Here is a 14,579-nt window from a genome sequence, read left to right as displayed (position 1 = left end):
GAGTCTTATGTCATCATTGCTGGAGATTTCAATCAGGAAAATCTGAAGCCAGTTTTACCAAAATTCTTCCAATATATGAACATCCCAGCTAGAGGGAGAATCTGTCTGGACAATGTTTACACAAACGTTTGTGAGGCCTACAAGGCCCTTCCCCCCCCCACCTCGGCTACTCAGACCATGTCACTGTGTTCATGGTTCCTGTGTATAAATCCCTGCTGAAGCACAACAAACCAGTCAGTAAGAGTGTGGCCAGCTGGTGCCGTCTCAGCTCTCCAAGGCTGCTGTGAATCTACTGACTGGGACATTTTTAAGGAGGCTGCTATAAATGGTGACGTCATCAACCTGGAGGAGTATATAAACTCTGTGATCGATGACAACGACAGCCGACCAAAGGCCCTGGATGATGAGGGAAGTGCTCACACAGCTAAGAATCAGAAATGCAGCTTTCAGATCTAAAGACAAGGCTGCCCTCAAGACGCCCAGAGACAACCTGTCCCGAGCTATGAGGATCGCCAATCAGGCACATGCACAGAGGATCAGTGAACACTTTAATTGCACCAAACACACACGCCGTATATGGCAGGGAATTCAGCCAATCATGATCTACATGCCCCACCCACACCTGAGTGGCGGTGATGTCTCCCTTCCAGAAGAGCTAAACAACTTTTTTGTACAGAATAAGGAGCGGACCCCCCCCAGTGACCAGGTACTCTGTCTGTCCACAGCTGATGTGAGAAGTCTTCTATCCAGAGTCAATCCACGCAAGGCTGCAGGAGCTGACAACATACCTGGCTGTGTGCTGAGAGAATGCACTGACCACCTGGCTGGTGTCCTTACACACATTTTCAACACCTCTTTAAGCCAGTGGTCTGTCCCAGCATGGTTCACATCAACCACCATCATCCCAGTACTGAAGAAGCCATCAGTGACTAGCCTGAATGACTACTGCCCCGTTGCACTCATGTCAATCATCATGAAGTGCTTGGAAAGGCTGGTCATGGCAGTAATACATAAAGACCAATCTTCCCACCTCTCTAGACCCTCTCCGATCTGCATACCGGTCCAACAGGTCTACTGAGGACACCGTAGCCTCTGCCCGTCACCTTTCCCTGACACATCTGGATAAGAGAGTCACATATGTCAGGATGTTATTCATAGACTTCAGCTCTACCTTCAATACGTCCCTCAAAAACTGAGGGGGTTAAGCTTGAACACCACTCTCTGCGGCTGGATCTTGGATTTCCTGACAGAGATGCCCCAGTCAGTATGTATGGGCTGCAACACGTCCAACACCATCATCATCAGGATTGTGGATGATACAACTGTGGTGGGACTGATAAACAGAGAAGATGACTCAGCATACAGAGAAGAGGTGGAAAGCCTGTCCACAAGGTGCAGAGACAACAATCTATCTGTCAACGTTGACAAGGAGATGATTGTGGACTTCAGAAGGACACGTCCTGCCCACACCCCACTCAGCATCAACAGTACTGCTGTGCAGATTGTAAGGAGAACCAAGTTCCTCGGTGTGGACATAACTGAGGAACTTACATGGACAAATAACACCACATCCTTATTCAAGAAAGCGTAGCAAAGACTAAACGTTCTGAGGCGCTGAAATAAGCAAACCTTCCCCTCCCATCCTCACCATGTTCTATAGAGGCACCATCAGCAGTGTTCTGACTAACTGCATCACCATCTGGTATGGCAGCTGCAACAAATCTGACCACAAGAGCCTGCAGAGAGTAGTGAAGACAGCGGAGAACATTATGGGATGCCTCTCCCTTACCTACAAGCCGCTTTTTGCAAACGCAGTGTCCGCCAGGCCTGCAGCATTGTGCAGGACCCATCACATCCCTCACATGGTCATTTCACACTCCAGCCACCTGAGAGAAGATACTGCAGCATCAGAGCCGGGTCTGCCAGGCTGCGTGGCAGTTTTTACCCCCAGGCTGTCAGGCTCCTCAACACCATGCTGCCCCTCAGGATCCCTCACTCTGCCTCCTCCCTGCCTCAACCCCCCCGTAACCCACAGCTAAAGGCCACAGACCGACCCTTAAACACTGCACTGCACTTAACACTTTGTCACTCTGACATGGGGGCAATAATAAGAATCCCCATTATTCTCTGTCTGCCCCATTATTCTGCTTCTATTCCTATTTTCAGCTGTTATAAATGTTAGACGTGTTACTTCTGTTACTACTATTATCATACACTGTTTTGCACTGTGAACTCAGGCTGTTACAGTGTACATGATGGTGAATTCAGGTCTAACTGACTACAGAAAAAACATAATATATTTAATATAGTTCTAACAATATTGCGCATTACCCAATAGTGCACATTACCCAATATTGCACATCTACTCCTCTTCCTCAGTTGCACTGTCCTGTAAGTCCTTTGCACATTGTCTTGTCTTGTGTTCTATATTGGACTAAATTTATGTTTACACTGTGGGCCCTGAGCTTCGCCATTTCATCTCTCTCTATACTTATATATGGTGCAGATGACAATAAAGTTCAATTTGACTTTGATCTCGGAGTCTTGATCACAGTGCAGCAATTTGGAAAAAGAGGGAACTGAGCTGGAAGGTGAAGCTTTTAATTTACCGGTTGATCTACGTTCCTACCCTCACCTATGGTCATGAGCTCTGGGTGATGACCGAATAAATGAGATTGCGAATACAAGCAGCAGAAATGAGTTTCCTCAGCAGGGTGTCTGGGCTCAGCCTTAGAGAGGGTGAGGAGCTCAGACATCCGGGCTCAGAGTAAAACCGCTGCTTCTCCGAATTGAAAGGAGTCAGTTGATGGTTCTAGGATACCTCTTGGACGGCTCCCTGGGGAGGTTTTCAGGGCATGTCCAACCTGGAGGAGGCCAGGGGGGAAAGCCAGAGATTATATATTAAATATACCCTGAGATATTATATATAATATATACAACATTATATATAGAATATATGTTATATATTAGATAAGTGGCAGAAAATCGATGGATGAATGAATGAAACTGTATTGAAAAATAACGCTGCTTATGAAAGTAGGCAAGTAAGAATTTCAAGTTAGAATTTCATTGTACCTTATACACATGACACATGAAACTTATACTGCCATTAAATTTTGAAGACGCTTTCAACAGAAGGACACAATAGTGTTCGGAATACTTTTTTTTCTTGTCTCTGAAAATATACAACTCTTCTGGACACTCATTCTTAAAAAAATCAGATGCTACTTTAATACTATCTGTACCGCATGTAAAGACAATGTTCCGTGACAAAACGTGACCATACTGCCACCCCAATTTCTGGTGGTACTGCACATCGCGCATGCGTCTTGTAATCTTCATGTAGGCGCGCAGACTCAGCCGGAATCTACACAGAAAACACGTGGCGGCCAGACTGGTACCTCTCCGCGCGCGTACAGGCGGACGTGTGTGTCTGAACTTTTATGATGCATTTTACTCCTACCGCCTGCCGCACTCCAGACCTGTCTTCAAACGCCAACATAGATGATTTTGATGAGGATTGGGGTAGTTTGCAAACCCTACAGCCAATTTTCAAGGTAATAAAACTGTTACATACATATAAATGCGTATGCATATGTGTGCAGACTTGCCCCGAAATGACAATCTCACGCCAGCCAGTTGATCAAAGTTGGCAGCCCTGTGAACTGCCGCTCTGAATTTGTAAAACGTAGGGAAACATACACAGACCTCGCGGCTGTAGTACGTGTGCAGGGAATATCAGAATAATAATTTACTAATAATACTTAAATAGGACACGTGCGCATGTGCAAAGTACACAGCTTGACCAGAGAAATATGAACGTTTCCATGTACGCATACGCGGTGTAATACGCGAGTGATGCGCTTTGCGGAGAACCAGCGAGATGCGTCCGCGTTGGGAGCGTCGCATCGGCGCGCTGCTGGAGAGAGGTGTGTGTCCAAAGTGGATTAAAAGAAATTCATATTATGACCTAAAAACAAACTCACTTTTAGTGGTAATCTTTGTTGTGTAATTTTATGGTTAATATGTTTGATGAATGCTGTTTGTAATTTTATTTACCTGTAATTAAGCCTATTACTTTAACACGCGCATCATTTTGGCGCGTCTTCCCGCCGGCGTCGCGCGGGCGTCCAACATTTCCTGAGGTATTTCACATATTTGACTTTTTATATTTTATGCATCGTACAGAATAATAGAGCGCAGGCTAAAGTGCAGTTCGGCCCCAGCGAGTCTCTCAGCGCGGCGTGTCTCACAGCGCAGGGGGCAGCCGGAGCGCCGCAGACTCGGGCGGCTACATGAGTATATTGGGAATAAAATGTGTGTATTGGAGCGAGTTCTGTGTGAGTGAGTGTGTGAGGTGTGACAGTGATAATGATTGAGATGCTGGGCTTCGTCATGGGATTAATCGCTCTTCCTCTTGCCTACAGACTCCTGCCAGCTGACGCTGGACCCCAACACAGCAAACAGCCACCTGTCTCTGTCAGAGGGGAACAGGAAGGTGACACGGGGGGCAAAGCAGCCATATCCTGATCATCCAGAGAGATTTGACTACTACCACCAAGTTCTGTGCAGAGAGAGTCTGACTGGTCGCTGTTACTGGGAGGCTGAGTGGAGTGGATATGTAGCCTGGATAGGAGTGACTTATAAAGGCATCGGGAGGAAAGGATGGAGTTATGACTGTCGGCTTGGATTCAATGACAAGTCATGGATGCTGCTCTGCCTTCCTGACAGTTACTCTGTCTGTCACAATAATAAACGGACTGTCATACCCATAAAGCCCTCAGGTCCCCGCAGAGTAGGAGTGTATCTGGACCGGGCGGCTCGTACTCTGTCCTTCTACAGAGTCTCCTCTGATGGACTGACCCTCCTGTGCAGCTTCACCTCCTCATTCCCTGAACCCCTCTATCCAGGGTTTAGGGTTTATTATCCAAACTCCCCCGTGTCGCTGTGCATCCTGGGATAGCTCACTGTGTGCTGGAGGAATCATTTTTACCGTATCAGAGTGTCACATGTCGCTGCTTCTCCGTGGCAAAAAGCTAAAATCTCTGCTTTATAACCAGTATAACCCTTTTTACTCTGTCTGAAGTGTGACGTATGTTAATAAAATAAGTAATTGGGTTCTGTAAGCTGAACAAACATGGAAAATTGCTCTTTTTCTCTGACTTATGTTATATGTTGTCTGTAAATGCACCTAAACTGCCAAAACAAATTCATAGTACATGCAGTTGTACCAATAGAGTGAATTCTGATTCTGAATAAAATAAAATGTAATGAAATCTAAGCCTGATGAGTAAGGGGAGCTTTTCCCCTCCCCTCTATATGTATATTTTATATTTCTGTCTATATATTGTATTTGCTACCTGTACACTGACAATAAAGGCTTCCTATTCTATCCCATTAATGTCCCGGTTCCGCGCTGCCCAGAACGTAACTGAGTAACAGACTTAATCCGCGCTCTCTGCTCACTGAGCGCAGCAGCCTGATATCGCAGCGGCGACGCTTTGGCCAGCAGGGGGCGGTAGACGGCAGACAGTTTATTAACTCAAAACCTACAGCGGTCCTGAGGTAACTTAGTAAAGATAATAATATAATCAAATTAATCATATATTAACTAAGTAAACAAAAATAACATAAAATCTTAATAAATCACGTTAGTACAACAACAACAGAAAGGCACCTGATCATCAGTGAAGTAGTGTAGGTGATTACCAATTATCAGAAAAAACACATAAATCCTGTTTCATTAGGAATCCTGAGATATATACAGTACTGTGCAAAAGTCTTAGGCAGTCATAGGAAATGTTTAAAGCTATTTATCTGGGTAGTAAATGTATATTTTCTCAGTATGAAAAACAAAATTTAATATTAGAAGGAATAGTCCTTTTTTATTCCACACAGTTTAGGAATAAGATTCTCAGCCACAATATAACCCACAATACACTCACAGTGGCACTGCAGTAATACAGATATACCCCTGAACACAATGGGAAGGTGGATTCTTACTCCCTCTTGTGACAAGCTCCACATTCTGTGCTGCTGCCTCTGCTGGCGGCGTGTTTGTTTCTCTCCCCCCTGTCTAATTTAGACGTGGTGCACTTGTTCCCCTGGGGGTGGGTGTATAAGGTGGGTCCCCGGCTAAGGGGGGATGAATCGATCCTGTGGCAGCCACCACGCCGGCTTCGGCTCTGCATCAGTGTTTCATTCTCCTTTTCTGTTCTGTTCTCTCCTGTTTGTGCTCTTTGTTAATAAATCACCCCTGACAATCCAACCATCCCGGGTCTGAGTCCGTTTATGCCCACAGCTCTTTCTGCTCCCATCCATTTAATATGTAAGGCATCTGCTTGTGTTGATGTTTCGCCTGATATTTCCTGCCAAACCTGCACATGGTTTTGTTGCCGTTTTTCACACATAAAACTGGGTCGTGCAGTGAGTCCTGTATCATAAGGGTGTCTTTCCTAGAGACTGATCAAGGGAGAACAACTCAGGCAGTGAAAGCTGAGCTGCTTCTGTTATCTGGCCTGATTAACAACCTGAGAAACGTTTGATTTGAGTTTAACAATAAGAGATTTACCAGCATGTCAGATTAATGGTGAGGACAGAACCAATAAATGACCAAAATTAAAACTCATAAGCCTGTGTGGAAGGTGTAGGAGCTGTTGGGCCATTTTAAACACAAGGTCAGCATGTTGGGGGAGTGACATGCAGGGGTCCATAACTGTGCCCAGTACATGTATAATCAACTTTGGAATATGACGACATCAAAAAAATACATAAGGTGAGGCTCCTTCTTGGTGAATCATGATCTCTCTGTATTTTCCTCTTTTCAGTCACGACTCCTATGAAGAGACAGGGAGTTAAAGGTCACCTAAAGGACACAGAAATACAAATAAAGTAACACACTTACATCACTGTTTAAACCATGGTGTCTCGTGAAAGTCCATTTTCCCTTCGTTGTTAATTTTATACATAAATTGAACATTATCTAAATATTTTTCTGTTTCTTTGAGACCTAAAACAGGCAGCATCATCTAAGTCAGTCTCAAGAAGATGTCAGAGACAATTTTGTCCTAATAGAAGATTAAAGGAATAAAATCACCCAAAAAGCCAGGAAAAGAAAGACAGAGGACAAAAGCTGATGCTACACAGGTTACAGTATGATTACATATAATATCGGAACCTGACTCTGTGTGTATCTGAGGATTTTCTGGCTCATTCACTGTAAAGTTGATTTTCACCAGCATTTATGGACAGTAGCATTCACAAGTTTTAAATATAATGATACTAATTCATCAGTGCGATCGTGTGCCTGACAGCTAGAGGGCAGTGCAGTTAACTCACCTATTTGAGTTAGATTGCTAAAGAGTTGTAGCTCACTTCATCTCCAGAGTCATTACGCTGCTGTGGTTTTGGCTGGAAAAGCAGAAAAGAAGGAAGCTGGTTTGTTATGTAATTTCCAAACATGTTGTCACTCATATGAAGGACAAATCAAAGTGTGCTTGCAATGTTTGATAGGCAATTTGCCACAAAGGTGCTATACAATGAAAGTATGACTTAACCTCGGCATAGTTGAATAAGGAAGGTTCAGTGCATAGAACTGACATATTGGGAATCTCAAACACTGTTGTTGTCCTTTTCAAAAATGAATCCCACGCATGCAAAAGAAGGTAGTAAAACAGGCTGATTCAAAAATCCTAGACTGTTATTGTCATGCCCTGCTCGTCCAATCCTCCTGTGTGCCACGCCCCCTCGTTAACTTCGTGTGAAATCCCCGCATTTACCAGTCGTTTCGTGTAATTTCCGATTAGTTCTGTGTATTTTGTTCCGCATTCGAGTACGTTTCCCTAGGTCTGCCATTGAAGTCCGATTGTCTACAGCACGGCACGGCAGGCTGCAGAGCTTTCTCCTACAGAGCTCCTTAGCTGTGGAATGGTCTTCCACCGAATGTGCGGGTTTCAGGCTCACTCTCAATATTCAAGTCTAGACTAAAAACCCACCTGTTTAGTTTAGCGTATAGGGACACTAGTTCTAGCTCCAGCTAACTCCTCACTCCCAGTCAGACCTATAGTGTGAGGTGTAGAGCTGGGTGGGGATCGGTGCCATTGGCTTTGGATAAACTGGACTGTCAGTGCTGTCACTCTGGCTTCAAAATCCCGTGTGGAATTGGAGTGCTGACATTTCAGGGACTCCCCATGCCTGCATTCCCACTTGTCTCTGCCTCCTACTTATGCTGCCATAGCCATATCTGCCAGAGCTTGTACATTGGACTTCATATTGCACTCACCTAACTGTTAGCACTGCCTATAGCCTCCTCTACTTTAACTAATTGTACATTTTATTTCCCATACTCCTCCTGGGCGGTGCTGCCTGGAGACCTCAATCTACCAAGATGTCCAGCACACCCTGCTACATGTGACGTCGCCACTACCAATGACGTCCCTGCATCTAGCTCGCCGTTCTGCCTGTGTCATCTTCCACAACTTATGATTTGGACAGTGTGACTTGGCACTTAACCATCTCTCCTATTTGACTCTCCCTGCCGGCCCCTGGAGGATGGGCTCCAGGCCTTCTTGGGAGTTTTTCCTTGCCACTGTCGCCTTTGGCTTGCTCACTGGGGGCTTTGGGTGAGGATGCTGTAAAGCGCTTTGAGACGATGTTATGTCGTGATACTGTGCTATACAAAAATAAATTTGTTTGTTTGTTTGTTTGTGTCTAGTCTGCTGAGGTGTTGTGTATTTTTGGCTTGTTTCCATGTTCCTGCTCCAATTCCCCATTAAATCCCATACTACCCAGTCCAACGTGCTCCTGCTCCGTGCATCCAGCCTGGTTACGACAGTTGCATCACAGTCTTACCTACACCCCCAAACTTAACATACACACCCCACTTTCAAGTCCAATTGATTCTGCACAACCTGCAACATATATTTTCTCTCTCGAGGGGCATGCACCCACAGTGAGCAGAAAAATATATACTTACAGCTATTGATGTAACGTTATTTATTACTAGTAGGCTAAGAATATAAATCCTATTTAGGGGTATGTTTCCCAAAAGCCCCCATTAGGAACTTAAATAGTTGAAATCATTTGGCTGCATGGTTCCAACTATGGAAGTTGCTAACATTTTTAGCAACTATGCATTTAGGAAACATAGACCAGGTTAGCAGGGAAGTACTCAACGACATTATGCAAACTGTGATACTGAAATTGGCAAGAGGCTTGTGCACTTATGAGCTGCTCAGTTTGCTCACTGGAGTTCATGATAAAAAGCTGCCGGATGAAGCTAGCGTTTTAACATCATTTGTTGACCGAAATACAAAATAAGTACAATGCTCTTGCTACAATGCTAAGAACAATGTTGAGAGTTTGCTGATGTGACAGTATTACAGTTACATGTGGCAAAGTAGAAGGAGTAAGAATACACTGTAAAATAATGATGAAAACTACATTTTTGTAATGACATAAACCAGTAACATACTATCATTATCAAGTATTATGTACTGTACATAGCATATCCTAGTGTTATACATATTTATGTCCTGTTAGTTTATCGACAGCCTGCCAGGGTGAATGGCAGAGGTCTTGAAAAGGGCCAACACTGCAAATATTGACTTTTTGCACAAACTTAATATAATTCAACACTTATGATATAATTTGACACTTATGATATGCCTGTAATTACACTTTAGTTTACCACACTATCTGACATGAAGATCTACAAAAACTGAAGCAGCAAACATTGTGAAAACCAATACTCAATTTCTCAAAACTCAATTCTCAAATCTCATAAGGGTGTGTAAAAAAATATATATCAAAGTTGAGACCCTGATGGAGTTTGAGCCGCGTCACTCATGGGAAGCCTAATCAACGGTAAGCTGTTCCTGCGTTCAGTCTGAACAAATCATTGCGCTGCGTTTGCGCTTCATGCCTCACTAGGGATGCATATGAAAGGCGCTCGTTTACTTTTCATTAGTCCTGTGATTATAAGGTTGGCATGACAGTGTAGGGGGCTGTTATGATGACTGACCGCCTGTCTGGGTCTTTTTTTGTTATTGATGGCAGCTAACGTGAACATCGCTGGGAATCCCGTGACCCACGGGAGTCACGAAAAACTGTCAACCTCTAGTGTCGCTCATATGAATATAGTTCATGATCGATAGTGCCCCCCCATAGTCAGTTAGATGCCAGCCCGGTAGATCCACTCTGATGCCGGCCCTGTTGCAGAGGCTGGAGCTTATCCCAGAAGCTAAGAGCGCAAGGCACATAATAGCCCAAGATGGAGTGCCAACCCATCACAGGGCACATGTACACACACTCACTCACAGATTCACACCTACAATATGGTAACTCCAATTCACTGTGACAACTTTATGGCCTATGGGGGAAACTGGAAAACTCGAAGGAACCCTAGCATAGATTTAAAATATGAATATTATTTATGAGTATTAAATTGATAGTCAATCAGTGTAACATTATTATCATATCTATTTGAGAGTTATGCTTTGTTCAGTGTTTAGCTTACTCTGTGTTTGATGAGAAACAGTAATATGAACGGGGAAGTTTAAGTCTCCCACACCGCACCAGTACCAGTCTGTGTCCTTCATCTCCAGTCTGGTCAGAGTTACAGTCATGATTCTTTGTACATTATTGACATGCAGTTTAGTTCTGTTTCTGTCGAAAGTCTCTGTTCTGCGCCATATTTGTAAACAGGGCTTCTCCATGTTTCTCCTGCACCATGTCTTCCTGGTGTACTTGTCTTTGTCACTGTAGAGACACTGGACCGCCCTCCTCACCATTCACCATGATGTCCCTCACTGACAGGTCTGGAGAACCTTAACGGAGAGACAGAATGGATACATGTTATCTGCAGTGGTTAAAGTGTGTCTGTATATCTTTGTTTTGTATCTCCATGTGGATTTATGAATACTTTTGGTAATTCAAGACTGTTTAACATGGAATTATTTATCTTGAGGTTGATTCTCCCATGCACTTAAGTAAAAAAAAGGGCAAAGCTGCGTGTTTTTTAACTTAAGCGTATTCTCCCATCGACCTAAGTGCACTTAGGTGATTTACGCATTTTGGCCAGATGTATACAAAAATATGGGCATATTGCATGTAAATGACTCTTAAGTGCATTCACCCACTGACTTAAGTACACACAAGTGCATGTCCTCTTGAGGGCTGTATTAGAGGTATTAGAGTGGATTTTCACTCCTATCCTGTCCCACTCTTACAAATAAAATGTCCATTTCATCCCAATGAAGGGAAGGTTTTAAGATTGCAAACCTAGCTAATCAGCTAGGCTATGGTTTTCCACCAAGTCACAATAAGACCAGACACACACACAACTACAACCATGCAGCAACACTCCCTGCAACTGAATCCACACTCGCCAGGCACGTATTCTAACCAAACACACCAGCAGTCTTCTGTTGCTGTACAACTCTAACTCGACAAGCAAGTACATATTGCTGTTGCTATACAACTGTTCACCTTATACTCAGTGCACATGGCCGGTCTATCACAATGCATTCACATTGTAAGTATTTTGCACATCTTACAAACAGCGTACTCCGTTTTATTACAATAACTCTCGATCTGACACGCCTGAAAGCTCTGACAGTGAGATATTAGGATCGTTGTTGCATCACTATCTTGTCTGGCTCTGACTCCATTTATATTATGAGTGTGCCATGCAAAATCAAAGCCTACATCATGTGTTGCACTGGTCAGGTGGTGTTGGCTACCAGCAACCAGCTACTAGCAGACAGGAGAGTTTTGAAGACTTAAAAAGGCAATGAGCTAGCATTGTGTTAAAAAACAGCATTAACTTACAGTAGATCATCATATAAAAACTGGTCTATTAATATGATTCCCACCCGCTTCCATTGACTTTCCCATCCCGTCCTGGTCCCTTGATTAATACTGAAATTGACTCCCAACTCACAGGATTCCTGAAAAATTGTCAGCCTCTAGGCTGTAATAAGTCACATGTCTCTACATGGCCAAATGCAATATTAGAGTTTTCAGAAAGCCGAGCATGTAACAAAATTAAACATTCTAACATGTATTATATATCCATCCATGCATTTTCCAAACCGCTTATCCTACTGGGTCGCGGGGGGTCTGGAGCCTATCCCGGAAGCTATGGGCACGAGGCAGGGAACAACCCAGGATGGGGGGCCAGCCCATCGCAGGGCACACTCACACACACACATGCACACCTATGGGCAATTTAGCACGTCCAATCAGCCTCAGCATGTCTTTGGACTGTGGGGGGAAACCGGAGTACCCGGAGGAAACCCCACGATGACATGGGGAGAACATGCAAACTCCACACACATGTGACCCAGGCGGAGATTTGAACTCAGGTCCCAGAGGTGTGAGGCAACAGTGCTAACCACTGTGCCACCATGCCACCCCTAAGAGCTGACATGAAAATCCAAATTTAACTAAAAACTCGGCAGCATACTGCCTTCATTCAAGACAGTTTGTTTTAGTAATTCAACGTCTATCTGTTACATTTATTAGAAAATATAATTTTATATAAGCTAAATATAAATACAATTTAGATTATTTTTACCACAAGCAATACATAAAGAGAACATTAAGTGTATATAAGCATATAATACAATATATATAATAATAACATTATATAATTCTTTTGACAGTAATGCCATATTTTTAACAAAAAGAAATTTAACTTTATTAAAATGTATCCATTTAAATTTAACAATAAATTTAGGATTCCCAACTGGTTTATACCTAATATATGTGGTTTAAACCTAGTATATGTGGTTTTAACCTAGTATATGTGGTTTAACACTAGTAGAATAATTTTTCCATTGCTGCATCCTGTGCATTTCTAAAGACATAAATGAAACTAATGATTGCATGATACTAAACAAAGAGGAAGGTTTTGCTTCCCTGGCTCAGAGAAATACTACCAATCCTTATAAACATGCAGGGTGCTCAACAAGTTGGGGCTTTGAATGTCATCTGAGAAACACTAAAGAAGTGGAGGCACTCCTGCTGTAAGCTGTAGCACCAGCCGAAAGGTCTGCTTGGCTGTAGCACTAATCGAAAAGTGTGGGCATGTAGCAAGTGTTAACAAGCAAAGGCTTTTCAAACTTACAGCAGGAGGACCTCAGCTTCTTCTTCTTTTTTCAAATGAGTATATAAATTGCGTGAATATAGTGCTGCTTGAAAGTTTGTGTTTAGAATTTTCTATTGTTTTACCATGATTTTTTTATTTTATCATCATCAGGTTTTATATATGAAATATCAGATTTATATTCATCAATTCCTACGAACCTGTTTTAAGGGACCTGTGAAAATAGCCAGTAGACTACGTGAAACATTTAATCAGAGTATGTGCAGAAGTATTTGAACTAAATAGTTAATGAGACATCATTAGGACAGGTTTTGAGCAGCACTGATTAAAAGAGAGAGGAAACCAACCCAAACTACTGTCGTGCCAAAGCATAAAGCACACAGATCAACAATGCTGAGAGGAAAGGAGACATCTGGGGACATCAGGAATAAGGTGCTGACAGCCCATCAGTCTGGTTAAGGCTACAAGACCATCTCCAAAAGGTTCCAGCTCCATCCAACCACTGCAAGACAAACCATTTACAAATGGAGGGCACTCAGCATTAAAGCTCGGACGTCAATCCCATGTACAGTAAATACTGTAAATGTTGTGGCAAGATCTGAAGCGGGCGGTACATGCCAGATGTAGTGGGCAAAAATGTGAGACACTGGTTCATGGTTACAGAAGTCGTTTGGTTGAAGTAATGGCTGCAAAAGGAGGTGCCAGAAGCTACGGATTCACATACTTTTGCACATACTGTACCAGATTTTCTGTTTTTTGAGAGAGAAATTACTTTCATTGAATAAATAATGGAAATGTATCCCTTTTTTCTGTGTATCCCTTATTTGGAAGGTCTGCTTTACAAATTGTGATTTAAATGTCCAAGGGGGTGGCATGGTGGTGCAGTGGTCAGCACTGTTGCCTCACACCTCTGGGACCCAGGTTTGGGTCTCCGCCTGGGTTACATGTGTCCATACATGCTGAGGCAAATTGGACTTGATAAATTGCCCATAGGAGTGCATGAGTGGTTAGCAGGTTAGCACTGTTGTCTCACACCTCTGAGAGTCTCCGCCTGGGTTGCATGTATGCGGAGTTTGCATGTTCTCCCCATGTCGTCTCCTCCGGTTTCCCCCGACAGTCCAAAGATTGGAGTTACTAAATTGCCCTTAGGAGTGTATATGAATGGTGTGTGACTGTGCCCGGCGATGGCCCCCCATTCTGGGTTGTTCCCTGCCTCGTGCCTATAGCTTCAGGGATAGGCTCCGTACCCCCTGTGACCCAGTAGGATAAGCAGTTTGGAATATGAATGGATGGATGTTCATTTAATAATCAACCTTATGAGGTTATTTAATTTTATTTTTAGAAAACAATAACCATGTTTGGATAGTTCACAAACTTTCAAGCAACACTGTATATAGCTCTGGAAAAAAATATTTTTTACTAATTTAGCAATTTATGGGTTTGACTCACACTGTGAATTCCCCGTTTCACA

The 14,579-nt window shown here is 43.2% G+C and overlaps 1 protein-coding gene and 1 long non-coding RNA gene across 7 annotated transcripts in view; one reads left to right on the top strand and one right to left on the bottom strand.

Annotated features, from left to right (window-relative positions):
• LOC125724089 (uncharacterized) overlaps positions 1 to 14,579 on the bottom strand; it is a 273,241-nt gene that overhangs the window by 83,566 nt on the left and 175,096 nt on the right. The gene's annotated exons all lie outside the window — the stretch shown is intronic.
• Positions 1 to 14,579, top strand: part of LOC125724044 (tripartite motif-containing protein 16-like) — a 110,994-nt gene that overhangs the window by 55,844 nt on the left and 40,571 nt on the right. For 2 of the 5 annotated variants that reach the window (XM_049000970.1, XM_049000971.1), the window contains exon 6: positions 4,428 to 5,397. In XM_049000970.1, coding sequence (XP_048856927.1) covers positions 4,428 to 4,963 — 536 coding nt within the window. In that variant the 3' untranslated portion in view covers positions 4,964 to 5,397. Of the gene's footprint in view, positions 1 to 725; positions 1,488 to 4,427; positions 5,398 to 14,579 lie in introns of those variants that run through there. The other 3 variants (XR_007387125.1, XR_007387126.1, XM_049000972.1) reach the window with 3 other exon arrangements.

This window comes from Brienomyrus brachyistius, unplaced genomic scaffold (genome assembly GCF_023856365.1).
Source record: "Brienomyrus brachyistius isolate T26 unplaced genomic scaffold, BBRACH_0.4 scaffold54, whole genome shotgun sequence".
In the NCBI taxonomy this organism is placed as follows: Eukaryota; Metazoa; Chordata; class Actinopteri; order Osteoglossiformes; family Mormyridae; genus Brienomyrus; species Brienomyrus brachyistius.
This window is presented reverse-complemented; position numbering and strand designations above follow the sequence as displayed.